Source organism: Anastrepha ludens, chromosome 2 (assembly GCF_028408465.1).
Source record: "Anastrepha ludens isolate Willacy chromosome 2, idAnaLude1.1, whole genome shotgun sequence".
NCBI classification, from domain to species: Eukaryota; Metazoa; Arthropoda; class Insecta; order Diptera; family Tephritidae; genus Anastrepha; species Anastrepha ludens.
In genome coordinates this window covers 113,228,357-113,253,761 of record NC_071498.1, presented here as the reverse complement: position 1 = coordinate 113,253,761, position 25,405 = coordinate 113,228,357, and the positions used below count along the sequence as shown (strand labels likewise).

General features: G+C 36.2%; 1 protein-coding gene across 1 annotated transcript in view; it reads left to right on the top strand.

Moving 5' to 3' along the window:
- The window catches only part of LOC128855113 (titin homolog), a 172,832-nt gene that overhangs the window by 69,445 nt on the left and 77,982 nt on the right, over window positions 1–25,405 (top strand). The window contains exon 2 of the mRNA XM_054089755.1: window positions 18,168–18,272. Within this exon, the coding sequence (XP_053945730.1) occupies window positions 18,168–18,272 (105 nt within the window). The remainder of the gene's footprint in view (window positions 1–18,167; window positions 18,273–25,405) is intronic.

Here is a 25,405-nt window from a genome sequence, read left to right as displayed (position 1 = left end):
AAAAGTGCCTTTGGCAAAAATTGGGTAGTAACCGCGAAGAGTCGACCAGCAAAGGCACACAATGGCTTAGGAGGCAAATATCTGCTGAAAGTCTTATAGTTTGCCACAAGTACATACATATTAGACGCTTGATACCTTGGCAAGCCTAGCTGGGGATTGCCACATAGTTGCTAGGCTGGCTGGCTGGCTGCTTGCCCGCCTGAATGATTACATGTCATCCCAAGCTCGCCTTGTTGAGTTAGTTAGGGCGCATAGGCGTCAGCAGTTTCACCGTCAGTAAGCCAGCTCTTGATTGTCGCATCAAAAAGATGCAGCTGCAATACATGCAACATACTCGCACAGCAACAACACAGCACAACCACAATATCAGCACCAGCGCCATAGTTAGCTTCTTTGCGATTGTGTTTGCACACTCGAGTGCCAGAAGTGGCACCTCAGCAACAAATTCTAACGCGTTTGAGTACCCGCCTGCCAGGCCGCCCTCATGACACCCGCCATCTTGCTTAGAGGCTGCGCGCGCCATGCCACAACACTTGTGCCAATTGCATTGTGCTTCCGCATTTTTCATGCCATACATGATCGACACGTTCGCGCTGTGGCGGTGGCGGTGGCGTGGCAGTGGCAGTGGTAGTGGCAGCAACAGAGCAAACAAGAACAAGTACAAGAACAGTGGCACAGCGGCAGGCGAAACAATTGCAATAACAACAACAATAAAACCAAATAATACATCAACTTGTAAGTAGTGGCAAGCAAGCAGCAGGCTGCAAGCAGGTTGTTTTTGCTTTGTTGTGGTTGTTTTGCCTTTGTTTTTTTGTTCTGCTTGGTTTCGCGTCCAGGGGCGGCGACGAAGTGACAAAACGTAGTCAGAACTCCTTTGGTCGATGAAGATCTCGCACAAATATGTTGTTGCCGCAGCAGCAGCGGCAGCAATAGCAGCAAAAATACGATGAGCGAATAGATGCTTACACGTATGCACTTACACACACACACACATGCAAGCATATGTTAGTCTGTTCTGTATGCAAGATGAACAGCAGGCATTGCTGCTGCCACAAATGGTGTGCATGTGACTCGAGTTGCAAGCAACCACAAGAGCAGCCGTGCCAACAAAAAGAACAATAGCGGTAGCGCTTCGTGTTGCTGACAATTTGCTTAGCCAAACGTGGCCCAACTTAATAAATGGTTAACTTGTGTACCGTTACGTTTGCAAACAACGTACACATGAACTTGCCACATGCAGCCAAACGCTAACGAAGAAAGTAAAAAAACAACAAATCAGTAAAAATATAATAGAAAATCCAAAGAATACCAATTTTTATACATCAACACCTTTAAGGCAACAGCAACTCGTTTTGGGCTACAGAAAAGCGCGCACGCACACATTCTTAGTTATCCACAAATGTGTTGTGTGTGTGAGTGTAAGGTTTCCCCCCCCCACTTGCTGTGCGCATGTTATTTCGTCGTGCAGCATCTTGCAAATATGGCCAAACGCTAAACAAATTGTGAATTGACAACATTGTCAGCTGCTGCCAACTGACAACTGACGAGACCACAAATTAGTCAATAAATTTCTTTGCAGATCAGCATACACACACCTATGCATGTATGCGTGCTTAAGTATTTAAATAGTTATTAGCCACATATGTGCCTACACACAGGCGCAAATACATAAGCCATTGTTCAAACACATCATTACTTGACAACGACCCATCCAAACAGCCATTTTAGTTCCTCTATTTACATAAAAAAAAATCGTTTTTTTTATTACTCGCGTTTACTGCGAGTTATTTGGGTTTACGATGGTGTCAGAGATTCCACTTTACATAGAAGTTGTGGAGTATCTTTAATTGAATTTATAATTTAACCTTCTTGAGTATTCATTGCCCATGCGCTGGAAGAAAGATGACACTTTTATATGTACTTACTTCCACTTAAAAAAAAAGTGTTGCCGATGAGTGCATTTTTTCTTACCAAATAAATTGAATTTCGGTATTCTTTATATTTTTGTTGTTGTTGTTTTTATTGTAATTGCAAGACATTTTTTGTGAGTGCTGCTGTGGGAACGTATGAAGTCTCATCTTTAACATTAGCTGAGTTTTTTTAATACGTCGCGGGATGCTTCTAGCTATGCGTAAAACGAGGGCACTCGAGGGAAGGCTAACAAAGCCGTAGCTCTCGAATTTGGTAGGTATCCTTACCGGACATTGTTCGCTAGGCGTCCATGAGTTGGCACCTGGAATTGCTTCGGGTTTCTTCTGCAGCTGTCTGGAAGACGAGATGGAATTATCTCGGCACCTTCTTCTCAGCTGCCTTACTCTCATGAGACGAAGATTTAGACATCTGGGCTCTCAATTTTTCGCTAAATCTGCGGATATTGCGGATTTAAATATCGCACATCTGGTGGAATTCATCAGTGTCTTGAAGCGGCTAATACGAACGTAAGAAGCCACTATTGTTGGTCATCCTCTAATCCAAAGCCCGTTCTTCCTTTTTTCATCTGTCTGGTTCCTTTTTTCTTCTTAGCTCCCCAGTCAGTCCAAAAACACCAAATAATTCGCTAAATTCCTGAATTTTAAATACGTACACGTAGAAAAGTTGAGTTTGAAGTATTTCCAAGTTAGCTGCTTTAATAGAATTGTAGAGTACGAGTACATACTCGCCCTCATAGTTGAGTTGAAATACTTATTTTCCAAAATATGTTTATAAATTTATTATTATTTTTTCGTATTAGTGCAGTTTATATTTCTCCTTCACAATTTTTTTTTTCTTTGTCCCACCGCTCTACTGCGGGCGCCTTAAATGTACTTGTATTTAATTGTCGAGAGACTTCTGCTTCACTAAAGAGGTGAGCTTGCATCTTAAAGAAAAAATCACGTGCAGCGCAAAACAAATCAAATGCACAACTCAGCTGCTTAGACGAAACCAACAAAGCTATAGGGGATTGTGGTGGCCAAACACGGCAAACGTGGTTCAATGAGTAGGAGAGCAAATGTACAAAAAACAATTTACTGCTAGTAGAGCAATCGACAACAAACAACAAATTGACGCTGTGTGAATTGTCCAATAAAGGAGTACAAGACAACAAATTGCGTTCAATCACATGGAAAAGTTAAATGAAATATAAAAATAAATTAATTTAAAATGGAGTAAATTAATAATAAAAAATCCAAAAAATTTAAGTGAACTAAATAAATAAAAAAAATTTAAATTATATAAAAAATTAATTAGAATAAATTAAACTCCATTAAATAAAATAAAAAACACAGTAAAGTAAAAAAAACTTAACCAAATTTCTTTAAATTATAACAAGTTCAATAAACAAAATAAAATAGTAATAAAATATCCAAAATAAAATAAACTAAAAAACAGTAAAATAGAAAACACATTTTTTTTATAAATTTATAAATTTTATAAATTAAATATATTATAGTTGAATTAATGCTACGAAATAATTATAAACAATATGAGCTAAAATTACAAAAACGACATGAAACAAAGAGTACAAAATAAAATGAGTTCAGATAAAGTAAGAAAAAAATTATATTATAAAGTAAAAAAAATTATAAATAAATAAAATTACATTAAATGCAATTAAATTCAATATTTTAGATAAAATTAAAAAATATAAAATTTAAAGAAATAATACAAAATAAAATAAAACATTTAAAAGAAATATTGTAAAATAAAATCAACTAAAATAACTTGTATCAAAATTATTAACAATAAAAACAATAATAAAAATAAAAAATAAAAACATAAATTAATTAAAATTAAATTACCTTGAATTAACAAAATTAAAAAATTATGCGAAATATAAAGTAAAATAAAACTAACATAAAAAAGAGTACAAAAAATGAAATAAATTAAATTAATCTAAAAATTTACTTAACTATACTACATTAAATTAAATTTACAAATAAGATATAAGATTATTGTAATATATAAAAAAATGAAATAAATCCAAAAATCTTAATAAATTTGATATCTTATATAACTACCTAGAATAAAATAAATTAAAATAAAAAAATTTAATACAAATATAATTAACAAAATAAAATAATAGTAATAAAAAATAACATAAAATATATAATATAAATTAAATGGATATAAGATATTTTACAATGTAATAAAATAAAAACTTAATAAATAAAATTCAGTTGAGCCAAATTAAATTACATAAAATTAAATTATCCAAACAAAATTATAAATAAACAAAAATAAATAAAAAAACAAAACCAACATTAAATCAAACAAAAAAATAAAAATTATGTAAAATCATTAATAAGCTAAATTTACTTACATTAAATTAAATATTGTAAAATATATTACTAAAAAAAATTATAAACTTTAAAAGTAGACCAAAATATTCAACTAAACTAAAATAAATTAACTTTAATTAAATTAAATTGACCAAAAAAATAATCCAATTAAAATCAAATAAAATAGAATAAATTAAAATTAAATTATAATACATTAGCAAAATAAAATGATAATTCAATTAAAATCAAATAGAATAAGTTAAAATTAAATTGTAATAAATTTATAATAATAAAAAATGAAGAAAACAAATGAAATAAAACAAACAACTCAAATAAAATAAAATGACTTAAAATAGAACAAAATTAAATAAATTAAAAACAATTGAATTTCATTAAATTAAATGAAATTAAATTTAAAATCTAAATAATAATAAAAAATTAAACTAAAGAATTGCATAAAACAAATAACAAAAAATTAAATTAAATAAATTCAAATAAAAAGAATTAACTAAATAAATTGAATTCCATTAAATTAACTTAAGCTAAATTAAATCAAATTAAATTAACAAAATAAAATAAAGTTAATATAAATATGCATAATAAAAAAATTAAAACCAAAAAAATATTAAATATTAATTTAAATAAATAAAAGATGTGAACAAAAATAAATTAAATAAATTTAAAATAAAAAACTAGTGGCGCATTTTTCGCGGTCATTGATCATTGGCCAACCATCAGCTGCAACACCAATTGCATATACGCGTACATATAAGAGCGCGCCAATTTGTAGTCCACCTGGCTTTGACTAAATATGCAACGGAAGCCGCTAAATATGTGCCTGCAACAAGGAGTGTGTTTGGCGGTAGTTGTTGCTGCAGCAAATTCATATGCTAGCAGTTTGAGGAGTGGAGGCAGTTGTGTCATTGACCGCTTGACTGCTGGTGGGCGAGTTTCTACGCTCGCCAAATACTGGTCAAACTTTCGCAACGATTACTGTTGCTGCTGTATGGTCTATCAACTATACAAGGTGGCGTAAAATTAGTCATTCTATAGGGAGATTTATACTTTTTGCAAGTGGTGGCGTATGTCAACCATATTTTACACTCGTGAACCAGACAGCTTCCGTTATACAAACAGACAAGCAATGATGCGCCTAAAGCTCAAAATATAGATTTCCATCACACAAAATCATTTTTTTATTTAGTAAATAAAAAAGTAATTCAAATACAAAATTGTGTGATTAATTTGCGCTACCTTGTATTAACTTGGGGCAAGCATGCAATTTCTTGTGAGTGCATGCATGTATGTATGCGTGTGTGTGCGTAATTTCAATTCATCATTGACGTCAGTCATCAACTGCTGCTTCAGCCTGTCGCTGCGTTTATTTGGTTCTAAACTACTGAGAAGCTCCATAAAAGGGGTAATTATTATAACTAAATTGTTGTTGTTTTTGTTGTTGACGTCCATAGTTATTAAACGAACACTGTAACAGAGTTGTTGGTTTCTTATTTTCTTAACATTTCCCGATCTACGTAGTGTGCAAGTGCAGCCCCTCTCTTCTCTCTCTGTCACTCACTCTCTCGCACACACAAGCTTTTTCGCCCGCCGTTTTTGCCCTCTCGCCTACTTCCTTTCTATCCTTTAATCTACGTAAATATGTGGGTTAAAGCCAAATTTAGCGTTGTGTCATTTTAGCGAAAAGCATGCGAGTGGACACGGTCACGGTTGTTTTAAACTCAAACGGGGCAACAACACTGGCAGTAACTCGTTTTGCACAGTCAGTGCGTGAATTGAGCGGCAAACTTGTTTGGTTCTTTTTTTTTAATATTTCCATAAAACAATGTATGGTTGTTCCGTAATTTTTTTATGCGCCTGAGAAGTTAGCTACGCAAAAGGAGTTGGAAAAGCGGAAAATGAAATTCGCTCGCTGTACTAAAACGGTAATGGAATTACAAGCGTTTCAGGACATTTGAGTAAACCAAAAATAGGTGGACGCCACAAATTTCGGCGTGCAGTCGTAGAAAAAAGAATAAAATGAAGAGGCCTATAATTTGTGTTGCAATTTTTTTTTTGATAATTTTTTCTATTTTCCTCTTCGCTGGATTTCCGCAAGTATTAAATATAGCTCTCCACTTCCTTGACCGTGTGTGTGTGTGTGTTCGCCCATAAAAAGGTAGCACCAGGCCGTTTACATGCCACTTCAGTGAATTCACAGCTCGTCCCCCCATAAAACAAAACTGCACACAGCCTTGGCTATGGAAGAGGAAACCTTGGGCTAGTGGTTCGTCGTGACAGTGGCAATGGCAGCAATGGAAGTAAAATTACCACAAACGTACATAAATATTTAAGTGAAGGCGCAAAAGCTCATAAACATATGTATGTATGCGCAGATTTGTTGTTTTTATGCCGTAGGGACGTGCTTTGATCAGTTAGTTGAGGCATTGTTTATGCAACATAGCACAAACAAAATAAAGGCCAGTGTCCAGCAAACGCGAATTCGTGCAGCATGCAGCAAACGTGCCACCAACGATTGACATATGGCATATATATGTGTGTACATAAAAGTGTATGCTCACAGTATTCCATTTCCCTGTGGCTTTGGTTCTTGCCACACGCAGGCTGTAAACTTTAACTGCTCTTTGCTGTTCTTTTTGTTGTTGCGCATTACATATGCGTGATCCCTTTGCCATTTGCCGTCGTTTGCCTGCTTGTTGGCAATTCGATGCTGCATAAGTACAAGTGAATATATATGTGTGTGTGTGTGTGTGTGTGTGTGTATGTATGTATGTAAATATGTGCAAACAAACTTCGAAGCCCGAAGTTAGCAGTAGCAGGCCACCCTGAGACGCGCTGTGGGCAGAGGCTCTGGCATTTAAGGGGTTCACCTGCAACCGCACAAATCTTTATCGGCACGCTCTCCTTTCCTAACTTCGACTGTGTTTTCTGCATCTGCTGTGCTTATTCAATCAATGCCGTTGTTGTTGATTACAAATTGCTGCACTGTCGCCCACTGCTGCAACTTGTTGCAATTCAACGCTTACGCATGCTTGTAAGCGCAAAGCCACTTAGCTTGAATATAGGTTTATGTATGCGTGATATATGTATGTGTGTATATATGTATGCATGGCATATTGGTGCAACATAGTGCTAACCACATGTCCACACAAGTAAATACAATAGCAAAACAAAGAACGAGTATTGCAAGGCCTGTTGCAAGCGCAACTTGAACTTATTGCATATATTAAGGTTTTTGTTTTTATATTAAAATGTATGTAAATGTTTATGTGCGCATTTTTTTCAGTTTTTCTCTATTTTCCTTTGGGCACTTCAAAACTGTGAGAAATATTTATTTCCAATAACAATTACGGCCGCTCTCCTTTTTCTTCTTTTAACAGTTTTACATACATATAAGTATGTGTACGCTCACATGCATACAAGCGCATCTACACTACTCCCTGATTCTCATTTCTCCTCGTTCAACTACGCACCCTTCAAAGCATTCCACCCATATCCTGCTATTGCCCACCCCAGCAACGCCTCTTTGCACCTCCAGCCAGTGAATGCTGAAACAAAGTACGAGTTTTATTGATGAAACAATGCACTGCGCAAACATTTCAACAAACACGCACGCTTCCGCTTTCGCAAGTGTTTGTGTGCATGCGTATTGCTTGAGCATAGCTGTGCCACTCTGCGAAATTCTAATCGCTTTTCAGCGTTCTCGATCTTGATCTGCGAACAATTGACAGCTGTGAAAAGCGCCGCGCACAAACACTACGAAATTCATTCATGCATACGCGCACACACATACACGCCTATAGCATTTGGTGTGTCATTTGTTTTCGTAAGCGCATTAAATTGCAATTTTTTGGTTGGATTAGATTGATGCACTCGTTAGATAAGTGCATATTGCCACGCATTGAGAAATTGCGAAGTTTTCGATATCTTTTTTTTTTTCTGGTTTTTGTATATCGAAGCAGTAGCATGCTTTCATGCACAAAGTCCGTATTGAAGATTCCGCAGACATTCAAGTGTGACTAAAAGTAAGCTTGGAATTAAGAAAATAATAGATATAGGTGGATAGCTCTACTTCTATTATTGAAGAAATAGTTTGTGGAATTGTTGATAGAGGAGACTGTCTGTACAAGTACATGAGTGCGATGGACATGCATCACAACAGCAGTTGCTCCAGCTCCCTAGATTCCCAGCTTTCTTAAAACTCCCTTGCCTTCCATGAAGCGCTATCTAGCGTGCTCTGGGCATAGCTACGCAATATTTTGAAAATTTGTACTAGGAGACGTGCACTTTGGCTCTCACTAGCATCTTAGAAACTAGAAAGGTCTAAAAGAAAACATTTTTTTATGGAAATTCACAAAAGTAGCGGAAAAGACTTTGCTTCGCTCCTTCCGCTTGACAGCTTCTGCAGATAGGATTGAAGGGTAGGTTGAGTCTTGCTGCATGATCCCCTACTTTCCAGTGGCCTGTAAGGGTTGCAGTGTTGCGTGAGATGTTTGGCCGAGAGCATCCTAACAGATCATTTGTCCTTAGTGATTTGCATGCTTCTCTGATCGCTAAAAGTTCAGCCTGTAACACGCTGGCATGGACAGGAAGACGAATTCACTGAGATAGGTTGAGCGGATCCGAATGGAAGTAAGCACCCACACCACAGTTCATCTTAGAACCATCGGTACAGATTTCGATATCGTAGCTTCCAATCACATTTCCTTTGCTCCATTCGGCTCTCGGTGGAAAACGCACCGTAAAGCCTTTCTTAAAGTTAAGGTCGGGGACTGTGTAGTCTGATCTGTTTTTGAGGGTCCTTGTAGGAGAATCTTGCTGTGACCGTACGACCTTGTAGTCCAGGCTCCTATGTCTCTCAGTCTCGCAGCCCTGCAAGTAGCGATTGTTTTAATGTGTAAATCTAATGGTAGCAGGTGAGTTAGTACATAGAGCGCTTCAGTAGGACTGGTGCTAAGTGCTCCTGTAGTTAAGATACACACTGTTCTTTGTATAATGTTCATCTTAGTATTGTTGTATTTCTTTTCTGTTGCAGGCCACCAGACTAGTGCCGCATATGTTAGTATTGGCCTTATAATGGTTGTGTAGGACCAATTGGTTAGTTTTGGTTGGAGACCCCATTTTTTACCTAACAAAAAAAAAAATCTAAGAAAAAAAGTTATATAAACCTTATAAAAGTGTTTTTTTTTTAATATAAATGGTTACTAAATGCAACCCTGCGTTATTTAAACATTTTTTGAAGTGCCTATTCCTTTAACTTCGCTTAATGAATTAGGCTTTGAATAACAAAATTCCTCACTAAAACTTCAAATATTTATAAAAATGTTAAAAATAAAAAAAAACAGAAGTATTTATTTTTTTTTTTTTTGTTTTTGGTAATTTCCAATTCCTGCGGTAGCACTAAACGCAACCCTGCATTATTTCAAAACTCTTCTTAGGGCACTTTTGTGCTTGGCTTATCACTTTTTGTCGCTGGGTAGATAAGCAAAGCCGATGTTTTAATTAAATTCCATATTAAAAACCATAAATCACTTTCAGTCACATATGTACAGGGTTATCGGGAAAGTGGACTTAAATAATTTGATTATGCGGCATGAAATCCAAATCTGCTGAACATTACTAGAGTGACAGTTCTTGACCGGATATCAATGCGGGTCATTCCGGTAACGTACCTGTAGAACGAACTGTCGTGGGAACGAGGAATTGGGAATTTCTTCATCCACTAGTAGCGAATTTCGCCTAAATATCTCAGCGCATACCCCCTTAAGATCTAATATAGTCAAGAAGTTAAACCTTTGGATCATTTGAAACACCAAAATTTCTCTTTCTCATTTTTCCAAAAGTTATACCATATCAAAATAACTACTCATATAGTGCCAAATACACCTGCAGCACACCTGTTCGAAACCCATTGATTTCACTGCTCAGTGTACGTTCCCGTAGTGGCATACAAAGTACTCGGCATGCATATCCAGTTTCAGATTTGCTGGTATTTATCGCAGCACGACACAGTGACCGACAATAGCGTGAACGCAATTAAGAATTTAATTATCTGCGGCTGGTTGTAATGCCACAACATCAAAATTCCAGCGATAATCGATTTGAACATCAATGCACCACGGCGGATACCAAAGAAAAACAAACAGACAAAAAACCAGCAAAAACCAAAGTGTAAAAAAAAATCTATTTAATGACACGCGCGAGTAATAGTTTGATGGTACTCAAAGGTAAATACATAAGTGCAGTGCGAGCGCCTGCAAGGCACAACTGCTACAAATAAAAAACTTGGAATTATAGTTTTCCCCTTTTTTTTTGTATTTTATTTCACTTAACTTGGGTTTCTTTTTGGCGGCCTAGTGAGGCGACGTGATAATCCAATGAGTTTAAAAATTGAATAAGAAAATAAATGCGGCTGCATGAAGGAGAAAAACACTAAGAAAAAAACCAAGAAAAAATAATAAGATGTGTATGGGAGCGCTTGCAGTTAGGCTTTCTTCTGTGCTGCAGTTGGGTAGAAAGTTTGTGATTAGCCGCATAGGTGCAAAATCATCACCACATTCATCAGCAAGTAGCATTGAAAGATTCTTGCGAGCTGCTGCTTTTCCTTCTTTCTAATCAATTCGAGATTTTTTCAGCCACCACTTGGATTCGTTTGCTGTTATTGCGTGTGCTTTGGCGCATGCGTGCCTGACCTAACCTCTTGCCTTGGCAATTTACAGCTTTTGCTTACGTTTGTAGTTAATGTTGTTGTTCTTATGGTGGCTATTATTGTTGCACTTGTTGATGGCAGCGCAGTTTCGATTGGTTTATTGTCTGCTTAGCAATATTTTTTCTTTACCATTCAAAAAGCGGCTTATGCATTTCTCTGGTTCTTCGTCTGCATCGTCTGCCTACTTTACATAGCTCGAATGAGTGAAGCATTTTGAGCCGCCGCCTATACAAACCGCCTTCTTCCTCGCCCGCATCCTCGCCTGTATTGCATGATTTTTATTATTGTCTATAATTTGGTCACTTAACGGTGCAATTTGCAATTACATAGCGCAGCGCGCCGAGGTCACTACGGCAACAACAACAGCAGTAGCAAAAGCAACAGCAGTAGCAGCAGTAGCATCTTCGCGTATGCCCGTGGGACTCTAACGCTCTCGCACACATAAATATCCACACACATACACACACACACACACACACTTTGCACTTCAATGCTGGTCAACTCGCTAATGGCTGCAAATAGCCACCTCAGTGGCATTTCTTTACTCGAATTTGGCACAAATCAAATTATCGACCTCAGCAGCCGCTAATCGGTGCCTTGGCGTCTAAGAGCGCGTGCTGCCATATGCACATACATACATACATACATATATACTTTGGTGTTGTATGCAACGCAACTGGCATTTCGCGACTTGCATTCGCTTGGTAAGCGATGCCAATTGTTTTTAATTTGTTGCCACTGTTATTAGCATGATTGTTATTGTTGCTATTGCTATTCTCTTGTTTTGTGATATTCGAGTTGTTGGTGTTTGATAAAAGATGTAAATGGGTTTTTGAATTGGTGTTTGTGCGCGTGCGCGTCTGTGATTGACACGCTCTGAGGGTAAACAAACAAATAATGACAATGACACGCAAACATACACACACACACATAATTGTACTCTATTTCACTGCCACACGAACGTCGTGAAATATTAACACACATTATTGATTTGATTTTCCATTTGGTTCACTGTGTTGTTGTAACTGTTGCAGCCGCAATTGGTGTTTTATTGTCTCTTAACACCTCATTTGCGTTTTATTGATCCGGCAAGTTTGGACAAATGTTGTCAGCAAGTGAACTCAACTGTATCTACCCAGCAGATATTTACGATTAATTTCAAACTAGTCTTAAGAAAGTGCTGATTAACTAGGTCTCTTTGGACTAATTGCAGACTAGTTTATTGGAAATTAGTTGTTAAACTCTTGCACTTCATTGATTTTTATGCCCAATTATATAACGATGTGTTCATGATTTTAGCTGTTTATGTCTAAAAAATTCACAAAAACAGTTTTTGAAATACAGCATTTATGGTGGTAACAAAAGTTTAATTAAAATTAATTTAATTAAGTTTAATTTTCTTAAATTCTTTTTCTTCTTCTCGCAAACCTTAAAAAGGTAAGCCCCTTAGCAGTTAAAAAAAAAAATAAATAAATAATTGGCGCGTACACTTCTGTTAAGTGTTTGGCCGAGCTCCTCCTCCTATTTGTGGTGTACATCTTGATGTTGTTCCACAAATGGAGGGACCTACAGTTTCAAGCCGACTCCGAACGGCAGATATTTTTATGAGGAGCTTTTTCATGGCAGAAATATACTCGGAGGTTTGGCATTGCCTGCCGAGGGGCGACCGCTATTAGAAAAATGTTTTTATTAATTTTGCTTTCACCGAGATTCGAGTTCCGAATGGTAATCACGCACCAACCCATTCGGCTACGGCGGCCGCCCCTTAGCAGTTACACTATAAATAAATAACGACCGAACCTCGGCTCGGCTTCGGCCATGTTTGCTCACAATAGATCAGTGCGGTTTCGGTTCAATTTTGGCAAAGAAGCCAAAATTTGGCCAAACATTCCTTTTTCTTTTTTCTTCGTTAAAAATTTAAGAAGCTTTTATTTTTTGTAAAATATTTTGTAGAAGTATACTGATATCAATGCCTTAAAATTTCGGTTGAAAAATATTTCGTTAATATATATAAGTTTGGGAGAAAAGTAATCCAAATGATTCCAAACTGCTTTATGGTCGATATTTAGCTCCTGAGCTATGCTACGACTACTAGAACGTCAGTCAACTTCGATTAATTCCATGATTTTATCGATATTTTCGACATTACCTTTAACATCAAAAATGTCTGAATCGACTGTTACAGTATCGGCACCATAAACACAATTCACAATTTCAGCGCATTTATCAAAGAAAACTGTAAAATGTACCGAATTTTCTCTTTGTTGACTTCCATTCTTAACACCCTGTAACTCACAACTGAGTTGAGCAAACAGCAAAAGATTTTTTAATATGAAATATCACCTTAGCAACGTGCATGAACTGTGTTAATTTAAATTGTTTGATCGAACTTTACGAGATATCGAGGACTGTAGCCATGCACCGAGAAAATAATGAATTTGTGTATAATAAAATAAAAACCCCTTTAAAACCTTTTTTATTTTTCGACACAGTCCCCGCCTAGGCTTATACACTTCGACCAACGCTTTTCTAGTTCGTTGATCCTTCCGAATACTAGGATTAGTCCAGTTCTGAAAAATATCTATTTGTTTCTGCAATCATCTTTTTTTTTAAGCTTAGTGTGCAAAGTCTGGGTGGAACAATGAGCTTTACAACGACATAGACAAAGTGCAGCGAATAAAGGGCCAGCGGCTCCACTGGCTAGTTCATGTTGTCCGAATGGATACAAACGCTTCGGCGTTCGATACGGTACTAACTGGTGAAGGTCAGAGAAAAAGGTAAGCCTTCTTTGTATTGAAAAGATCAGATCGTTGAAGACTTGGGTTCACTAGTTATGCCCAACTAGCGCCGGTGATAATGAAAAAGAAACTACTGGCACGCCTTGTTAAACTTGGCCGAAATCAATTAAGCGGTTATCGTGCCATTGAAGAAGAGCAGAAGCTCAAGCAAACGTTAAGATGTAATATGAAGGATTCGGTTTTAAAATTAATAAAATTTTATTAAAATTAAAAGGTGTTTTATGGCAAAAATATGCACATATATAACGAAAGAGTTTTAAATAAGGTCTAATGTCCCTCAATTTACGGTAGTAGCCAAATATTGGCATTTACTTTTGCAGATGTTACTGTCTTACTAGGCCATATCAAACACCGGAAAAACGATTCAAACATGCAAAAGAAACTTATTTCTCATAGAAGAATGGCTTGCCAACACATCCTGTCACTGCCCACCATAAATACTTTCGCATCAAAGTTACCGCACAAATGCTGTCGAAGAACTCCAGCTATTCGTGCTGACTACATTTATTATTTGGCATTCTTGCTCAGCTTTTAAAGCTAGCGGTACTTTTAGCATAAGATTTTTTCTTGTCGCTTGCACCACAGACATATTTCAAATACCATTTTCGAGATTTTTTGGTATCAGTTTATTATTGCCATTAAAGATTCTCGCCCAACCACTCCAATGTCAGACGGCAGACCAGGTTGGATAGCTGCATTATTTACGACCATCTCAAGCTCATAAAATTTTAATGGTTAAAGAAATAACTTCTGATGGTGTAAGTACGATAGTACATAAAAAAACAAACCAACCAACCGAAGCCAATTAGAAGGTATTGCAATTTTATCTTTACTATGCCAAAGGAGGTGGTAGGCCGTACGTGTCTCTACTCACAATCACCCCCCTTCATTTTCAGCATACAAAGCAAAACAAATGGCACTTATTCACCACACATGCAGATGATTGTAATTTGATATTGTTCACGTGTTGCATCTCTGGGGAATTTATTAAAGCAAAATATTGCAGTCTCGTCTACGTTCGCGCTCCTCCCACACACGACTTCGGATCATAAAGGAAATTGTTGCTTTTAATGGTAGACGAAAAGGCATGGGAAGATTATTGATGTTTTTTTACGATAAAATTTCATAAAAATTAACCATTTTTGACGAAGTTGCAGCTTATTAGTTGTGTGTAGGAGGAAATATGTGTGAAATGTTACAAAGTAGTACTCTAAAAAAATGTTAGATTTTTATGACGAGTCCTTAGGGAATTCAAAAAAGCTCAGACATTTTCCAGTTGGGCAATTAGAAGATGAGAATTAGACACCGTTTTTATGCTTCTGAGGCAAATGAATTCTGCCAAAGAATGTAGCGACTGAGAATTTAATAAAATATTAAAAAACTACATCAATTATCATTTCTACAATAAATTTAAACAGCTCGTTGTTTTCTACCACATAAAAAAATGACGAACATTCGTTATATGGAGAAAATCATTGAGACCGTCAGAAAAAGAAATTGTCGAAAATCAACGCATTTTTTGCGCCGCTTGAAACTGATATTTTTTATACCAGAATTTGATGGGCTAAAAAATGGGGTACTTGACATTTTTCTAGATAATCAGATTATTGGAAAACCTACATCAATCATCATTTCTGTAACAAATTTAAAAAGTTGAGTTATATGGAAAAAATCCTTGAGGCCGCCAGGAAAATAAATTCTCAAAAATCAACGCAGTTTTTAGACCGCTTAAAACTTGCAATTTATTGCATCAGAATTTAATGGGCTACAAAATGAGGTACTTGATATTTTTCTAGACAATCGGATTAAAAAGTGTGAGTGCTGAAAATTTATTGAATTTTTTTGTATATGCGCAAAGTTTGAAACTTCGATTTACGTTGTTTTTGCAACAAACGTGACTTTGATAAGAAAAAAAAAGACAATTAGTCTCTTAAATTAGTTATTTAATGCAGTGTAGAACACTCAAAACAGTCCGCCTTCACCAAAGCAACCTGAAGGTCAGAATGGGAAATTAATATTTCTCATAAAAAAGTAATATATTTCCGAGAAAAGCAAAATTTAAAAATGTAAAGCAATAAAAAGCTCAGCTTCACTCCACCAGCGTCTCGGACAGCATACAGCGCTCAAATCACAGTTAGGGGTTGCCTTATCGCTGTCACTTTTCTACGCAAGCCCATAAGCAGAGTTCAAATATTAAACAATTGCCATTGTTTGTTTGTAGAAAATTGTTTTAATCCGCCAATTCAAAAGCAATGTCAAAGTTTTTGATATAAATTGGAATAACAAATGCCTTTAAATCACATCGATTAAAAAATATGTAAGCGAAAGCAAACACAAAAGTATACAAAGCCATTGAGGCAAGGGTTGGGAATATGAAAACATATTTTAGGGCGCTTAAGCGTCATCCAACTTTGCGAATACGCGCTTCAGGCGCGTGTGTTGAAAAAATATGCAATAAGCAAACAAAAGTCGAACACAATGGTAATGCCTTACAAAAGAGCTGAAAACCACAATCAACACTTTTTCGCCTCGGTTCTTTCTTATTTGCTTTTGTTTTTCCATTTTGTATGTAAACAATTTCGAGATTAAATAGCCAATAGCTATACGTAGGGTTGGAATTGCTGCCACGCTCATATGTTAATACAAATTTGAAATTTCATAGAGTTCTAAAGGGGTGATACCAATTTTTTTTAATAACATATGGTATGGCAAAGCTTCAATAAGAAAAGTTTCAAGGACGAAGCAAAAAACATCGCATATTATTGAAAATTGTATATATGTAAATATACCTGCTTTCAGACTAATTCTAATCAAAGGTTTGTACCGCTGCAACCTTGTTATATATTATAACGGTGTAGACTAGAAAATCTTTCTTCTGTATTTTAAGAAGTTCCCTACTGTGACTGCGAAATATATTATACCATTTTATATACCTAACTAAAAGCTAAGAGATGAAAGAGTTGCCTATATTCAACCTGATTGGCTCTATCTGGTCACGGGAGAATATAACAGAATCTAAGACAAAAATACAATAACAATAAAAAAATTAATTAATTTAAAAACTTATCAAATCAGAGCCCCAATTCGAAGTCTCCCAACAAGATTTAATGGATCTATCATAAAAAGATGGTTTCAGTAGCAAACATAAAAGTAAAACAATATACCGTTTGAATTGCCCTTCTTCGAATAATTCGAATTAAACAAATTTCATAAAGATTAGGTTTTATTCCAGCCCCATTTCTTTTTATAGAGCTTTCCACTCCAAAGCTTCTACCACTATTACTTTACTAATCTACTAATGAATACCGGCAAGACAGAGTGTAGCAGTATGACAAGCCGCCTTTTAGTCACTAGAACTTCAACAACTTCATCTTTTCGATGACAATTGGGCACACAAAGTGAAGCCAAGTCCTTATCTACCTGATACTTCCAACGCAAAGTGAGCCTTCCTCCACCTCTGCTACAAGCAGCTGGTAGTTTTTTTCTTTGTTCACCCCACTCGTGAGTATAGGGCCTCGACAAGACTCAGTCTTGCGTTGGCTTCGTTAATCTATTTTGCTTTTTGGCAGGGTAAGTGATTAGCCTGCCGCTACCAGTATCGAATATCGCATCGAATACTTTCCGAGGGTTTCGAGGGTTTTTATCAATTCGGGCGACATGACCCAGCCAACGGAGCCACTGGATCTTTATTCGATATACAATGTCTTTGTCCAAGCTTCTGCGCCATACGATAGGATGGGCATAATGAGAGGCTTATAAAGTGTTAGTTTCGTTTGTCCATAGGGAACTTTTCTACTCAATTGCCTACTTAGTTCAAAGTAGCATTTGTTGGCAAGAGAGATTCTCCGTCTAACTGAACTAAATGTAAGATTGAAATTATTATTTCAGAATTCAGAAAATTCTTTCTTTGAAACTGAGAAATTTAGGAAGTCAGAATTGAAATCCCCAAAAAATCATGAAGAGCACTTTCAATAGAAGCAGCGCGAGCATAACTTTTATTGAAATTATTTAGACAGATGGAAAGAAGAGCGTTACGAAGAATTCTGGTGGCTGTAAAAAAATTAATACTTTGAAGCAGAAATGGGCAATCAATGTGACCCTTAATAACATTGAAAATGTTTAGTAAAATATTGTATTGAAATGAATTACGTTTTTTTAAATTAAAAAGCCTGCCTATAAATTTTAGTGTATTAGGTGCATAACAGGGTAGGGAATGCTTAGCACAGATTTTAAAAGCTTCTTTATGGCGACATGTTTTATCCAATACTAGAAAATGTCTCTCTACTTGGGAATATGAAATACCGACCAGAATAATGACTACCCACACATACATATGCTACATTTTTATGACACATCTTTTCATTTTCTCCTTTTCTCTCTTTGCAGAATATTGCAAGATGACCAGGAAAGGTTCGAGTCCACTTGGGCTCGACATGTTGGCGGTATCAGTAGCAGTGGCATTTGTATTTTTACCATTGTTATCACAAGCCGGTAAGTGAAAACAGCTGATATTGTTGTACTTAAAATAAAAATAAGCAAATAAATAAATAATAATAAAATTTTATACATCAAACATAACGAAATATACTGCCAGTACCAACATTGTAGAGAAGGTGGGCAATAAATCAAATATTGAATCAGAAGAAAAATCTATAAATGAAGCCTATAAAGAAAAGGAAAATCTACACTGGCTGTTGTAAGATGAACTGCGGCATGGAGGCTGGCCTTCTGTGCTGTCTGTGCCAGCGTGTTCCAGGCGAAACTATTAGCAATCAGAGAAGCACGGAAATCACTAAGAATGGTGCCAGAGCAGCTATCTTTTCAAACAGCCAAGCAGCTTTCAAGGTCTTAAATTCCAAATCCATTTCATCCAAACTAGTTTTAAAGTATAAATAGAAACTTTAATTCCTTGGTCATTGGCTTCAAATTACGCTAGTTTGGGTTGTCGGTCATGCGCATATAGAAGGTAATGAGATAGCAGATGAGCTAGCAAGAAAAGGTTCAGCACTAGACTTAACAGAGACGGTGGCAGTTGGTACCACATTCAACACAATGGAGTCATTGCTTAACACTACTATGCTTTAGACGAAAGAAGGTGGAAGCACAAAAGGTGGAAACACAAACATATGACCAGAGATCGCATTACTTGTTAGGGTGCTCTCGCCCAAGAATCTCAAATATCACTGTAATACTTACAAACCACTGGAAGGTAGTGGATCTTGCAGCCAGACTTAACCTTCCTTTCAAATCCCACTGTAGAAGCAAAGGAGGTGAAAGAAAGTCTTTTCCACTATTTATGCGAATGTGCCCAGGTCTAGCTAGAGCAAGACTTCGCTCTTTCAGTTAGACTTTCCCATAGCAAATGAAGGAAATCGCAGACATAGAGACAAAAAGTTTGCTATTATATTATACTTGGATCTAACTTGAACACAAAATCGAAAAAAAATCAAGACTTCACGCAAGAAGAGTGGAAATAAAACGGCGCTAGTCACCAATTAGGATTACCACTCAACCATTTCAACAATAACAACAACAACAAAATATTTAAAGGGTATATTTTTGTCATTTCATATGCCAGTAAACAAAGTTGCCGCATGTAGAAAACTCGCATAAATTGATTGAGGTAAACAAGTCTTACGTTTACCCTGTTCAAAGTATTGGCGAACAGAAAAACTGGGCATATGTAGCGTTATAACAGCAATTAAAGTGTTTGCATTGTACTTGAAATGAATTTGCGGGGCTATGCAATTTCCATAATAGAATTCCACGAATTTTATTATTTTCGCCAAACATTTTCAAGAAGGGTGCGGCTGAGGGTGAGGCTGAGCGGGCGTGCCATAGCATTGCACCTGTTAACACTCTTTTCCACGCATTGGTGATCACCACGCATTCACTTGTGTTGTGCTACACACATACATATACGGGCATAAATTACACTCACCTATACATGCATTTGAGTATCTAAAAGGACCCGTCACGCCATTTATTGTTCTGCAGCTGCCAAATTAAAAAGAATTATCCATTAATGTCCCGCACATTAGAGACGAAAATCCAACAGACGTACACTAACACTTGTAAATAAGTATTTACTGCCGCGTGTAGATGTACTTTTCGCTTGCTCACCCCCTTATATATGTGTGTGTGCACGCTTACATGTGTGTATGTGTCTGAAAGCAATCGATGACTTGACGTGACCCTTGACACGCTTTTGGCGTTACAGGCAATAAAAACAAATTGTTTTTCTTCCGGCATTTTTACGGTGGTCTAATGAAGCTGGACAACAGCGAATGTATGTATGTATGCATGTATTATTGTGTGCGTGGACACCATTTATATGCATCTGCATTAATGCCAAAGGGGAGACAGCTAATCCAGTGAGATATGTTAACAGTAACAGTAAATAGTAAATAGTAAACAACAATACACACCCTCGCCGCTTAGTTTCCTCTCTTTTCCCACTGCTACAATAGCTAATCCACTTAAGTCACCAATTTTACTACAGCCAAATTTCACAAAATAGGTGGGCATTTGTTGCTTGGGTCTAAGTTGCTTGCCATTTTCGCCCTGACAGTTCAAACGTTACTTATTTGGTATTTTAGCAAAAATTGACAAATTACCATCGGCTGTCATTAGTTACATTAAATAGTAGAATAGCCACGCTCTCCACCACACAACAACTCAGCCGTGTGGGTGTATATTATTGTATTTCAGTGTCTGTGGGGTCAATGTATTCCGTTACTTAATTAAGTGCGTTCGTCTCATTTCAAGTTTCGAAAATTGGGTGTTGAACAAAGTGCCAAAAAATCTGTTGCATTTTGTGCCTTCGCCGACTTATTTATTTTATGCTGGTAAGGCATTTTTCACAGTAAACTAAATTGGGGTGCTGCCCAACCCCAGAGAGGGCGAATGAATACGAACAGCCAATTTATGAGTGTTTGCTGTAATGTTTTTTTTTGGTTTTTTTCTTTTTTGGTATTTTACTTTGCTGCTAGTCAGTCATTGGCATTGAATACGAATTTCATTGTGCGAAAATTCCATTAAACCATTTATGCTAAATTTACGTATCAATTTACTTGTGCACATTCGCCAAAATTTATTTGATTCATACGAATTCATTTAGGAGTCATAAATAAATAAAAGCATTGCCGCACACTCACCCAGCTGGAATTGGTTTCGCAAGTTAGTTGGCAGTGTCGCAAATAATTGATTAATCTTGGCATTCTCGCACTTATGCCAATATAATTTTTTATTACTATTATTAAAAATAATTTTTAAACAAAATTTAGCATATCACAATTAAGTTAAGTTACACACAACTTGAAATAGATACATTTTCCGCAGTAAGTTGGGAATATCAAACGCAGAAGTTGAAATAAAATAAAGTGAGAAGGTATGAAATGAAACAAAGCGAAATGAAATGAAATGAAGCGAAATGAAATGAAATGAAGCGAAATGAAACAAGATTGATAAATAAAATGGATTGGAATAAAAAATTGAAAGGTATGAAATGAAGTGCAACAAAATTAAATGAAATAAAATGAAATACGGTAAAATAGCTTGAAATAAAAGGAAAAATTTGAAAATTTGAATTGAGCTGACATGAGATTGAAAAGTAATTGAATTAAAATAAAACAAGTTGGAATGGATTGAGATATTGCGAATTGAAATGATATTGGAAAATGAAATGAGTTGGAATAAAATAATATGGAAAGATATGAAATAGAAAGATATCAACTGAAGTGAGACAAAATTAATTGAAATAAGATAAAATGGCATGAAATAAAAGCAATATATTTGAAAAACGATTCAACTATTTACAGAGAATTTTTTACTAGCATATACCTCGGGACGAGTATGTAAGTAGCTACTAGCGATGTTAATTTTCGAGATTTTGCGGAATCTGGGATTTGCGGTATCTTATTTAGTAATTCCGCGATCCCGGGTTCGTCCTGAAATCAAAAGAAGTATTTGAGTACGAAGGATGTCAATTTTTATGAATTTTTTGAGCCCGAAATTTGCGGGATCTTACTTTTGATGATTTCACGATCCCGAAATGAAATCAAGTATGTATTTGGGTATAAGAGATACAAAATTTCGAGATTTTACAGAGCCCGAAATTTTCGGAATCCCGAAATGTAAAGAAGTATAGAGTTTTTTGGATTTAAATATATTAAGGATTTAATTTATGGGATAAAATTACTGTTTGTATTGCTAAGAAAGTGATCATAAAAAATGAAAACTTTGGGCCAAAATTTAGTGCACGGTTCAGCTTCAACGCTTGTTGGCTGGACTTTTGCTGTAAAATGAAATGATTTTTCAAAAAACTAGTTTTTTTTTTAACTTCTATCTTCAGCATTAGTAAAAATATGAATTCTCTGGTTCAGAACTATTGGCATATCATACGACTTTCTACTAACACTGAAGTTTTCGAACTGCTAGTTATACTTCAGGCTAATTGATGTATGCATTGGTCATTTGTGGTTCTTGTTCATTTACACTGTAAAAACACAATTCACCGTCCAATACAAACTCAAATGTTTTATTAAAAAAAAGGCTTTCAAATGCTTAATGGTCAAGCAAATAATGTATTCCTTTTCTCAAAAAGGGGGCTTTCTGCATCTGATGAAAAAAGTTATAAGCCGGTATTCCGGGGTCTCGGGACTTCCAAATAGAAATGAATATCTAGTCCATAATTCTCTTAAATAGCTCCCTGTTAAGTGTTCGTCCGATCTTCTACCTCTACTTGGTGGCGGTTTCGGTTTGTCATTGAGTGCTGAGCGGCGGTAGCTACTAAAAAAAACGGATCAGTCATTTTATTTAATATTTCATCTCCAGTATGAGCATCGAGCGCCGTAACAACCACTCAGCTCTAAAAATTCCCACTTTACATACAATTTCAGCCATATTCTTACTCAAGTTGATCACAACCCAATGCGAGTCAAATATTTTTGCAAAGCGAGCGAGGTGAAAAGTGTCTGCGCAATAAAATGTTACCCATTTACCAAAGATGAGCCACCCAAATGCACATACACATACACACTCGTACAACAGTCACTATTTCTTCACATGTAAACATTCAAATATATTTGTTTACCTAAATAAACCGTCCGCCTGCACTTGCAGTTACTTGTAGTTGTGAAAAAAATTGCCACAAAAATAAATCAAATCAAATTGACAGCCATTATTTGTTTGCTCCACTGCGGCAAGCCACAAAGCACGATGCCCAGCTGCAACCTGCAGACTGCGGCGGTGCTAGCGGCGTAGTTGGAGTTGGTGGTTGCACGCCTCGCAGGGTCAGCGCACCTTCTGAAAGGCTATTACGCCTATTCACCTGCACACCACATACTGCAGACAAACACAGTCGCATTCACACACACGCACTTTTCGTACTACTTATAAGCACACATTTCAGGATAGTTAGTTTTTATAATACTTGTACTATGCGGTTTCTGCATTTCTAAGCCTATCCTCAGTATTGTCGTCGTACTAGTCTTCGTAACTAATTTTTGGTTTTTTTTTATGTTTTTTACCCACAAACAAAAGCTTCTAATTTTCATTCATTTCCGCCAGGCGATTGCTTAGTCGCCTAACTGACTATTAAAAATTGCCGCCGGCGTCGTCGCCCTTTGGCTGCGTGACCGTTAGGCGTTTGGTAATGGAAGACATTTATAATATTTAACTGTTTTTGGGCGAAAGCATCATTCAGTCAGTTGGTCGCTCGGCTGCTCAACCGGCTGGTTCTATGCAAATTATATGGTGCCTAGACATTTGCAGTTACTATTTAGTCATTCATCTGTAGGTACATTTCATTTCGTTTATTTATTTGTGGTTGTAAATTGATGTATTGCTGGCAAGCAGCGAACAGCAGACAGCAAACAGCAAACTTTCACATAACCTTTACGTCTCGAAAACGTCTGAGAATTCGGTGCAGAAATTAGAGTTTGTTAAAATGAAAATGGAGAAACTATAGAAAACAACAAAAATAACTTCGGTATAGAAGAGTATAAGTAGATTCTTGTGTAGAAATGTTAAAATATACTGGAAATAAAATACTTGGAAAAAATTGTTTGTGAAATGAGAAAAAATAAAAATACTGATAAAAGCGCACCACTCACTGCTTTCAAATACTCGTCTGCTGGTGCAATTAAATCTTTCTTTATAGGCCAAATCTAAGGCGGTTGCGCTTTATGACTTACAGCCTCATTTTGTTGTATTGCTGTTCGATTCAACTAAGTACTAGTGCATACACGGAAGTATCGGTCAGGAAGTGGTGTACAAAAAAAGAGCAAAAATATAAAAAAAAATCAAATGTTTCAACAAATCAAAACTTAGAAATTTTCATGCGAATACACACAACATATTGTCAATACTCATATCATCAACAATTGCTCATAGCAAAATAGTAACAACAACTTTAGTGAGATCACCGCAATCTGCAATGTATTGACGGTCAACGCATTTCCTGCTGCAGATTTGGAAACAAAATATCCAGTGAAAAATGCAGAGAAATTCAAATGCCTCTTAATATACTGTCGTGAATTTTCCACTGATATTTTTAGGCAATTTGGTTTATTTACGTATCCGTTTTAGTGGAAATGAAGTTGGTTTTTCCAACAAAATCGAGAACCAAATTTTTCTGAGACTAAATTTAAGAATTGTGACTTTGTCGTGGATTATATGGCTTTATCTCACCTTCTTTATAAAGTTCATTATGAGGCATTAAGAGCTAAATTGTAATTTACGCAGATCAACCATTTTCGTAGGGAATTTTAATTATTTCCAGATGTTTCTCAAGCCAAACCGCACTTGTTTTCGTTAATTGTATGTTTTCACTTAACGTTTCTGAAAATACGGCATCAAACTGTGAAAACTATCAAAATAAAATACTGCTAGAAACTAATTTAGAACTTGAAAGACCCTTTATGTAGTCCCTGGTGCAACTCATAAGTTTCATGTCACTTTAGCCCGAGTGATATAAATCATGACAACGCATCAAATAGAAAAGTTATCGATAAAATTTCAAAAAATTGGCACAACTTTCCGCTAAAACCAATTTATTCGCTTCTATTCATAAGGACTGTAGTTGTCATTTTTCTAATGAAATTATTTTTACGAGGTTGTTAGAAAATATCGATGACTAGCGGCAGACCAAGCAAATAGCCATTGAGTTTATTTTGTCAATGAGGATCGCAAATATCGATATTTTGACAAAAACAATTTCAAAGCAATAACAGCACATCTCACTTCACTGCGCATGCGAAAGCCTCGCATGATCGGTTTCTTTAAGCATTTTGGCACTTTGCTGTACTCTCTTTCTTGGTGTATTCTGCTGCTGCTGCTTCGAATGTTTAACATCTTCTTAATGTACCTAGACTCTGCATACTTTACGACGTAGTTATTGACCCATTTTACCCACAGGCACGGAGATAACCTGAAAAGCAGAAGACTTGCATAACTACATATCTACTTGCATAGTTTCAGGAAGTGTTTTATTTTCATTTGGAACTCTTTTTATGGCAGAAGATTTTACTCCATCAATTTTTCTTTGTATGTCAAGTGCTTGTCCCAAAACTTCTTGGAATTCTCATTAGCACTGCACATAAAATCAAGTGCATACCGCAAAC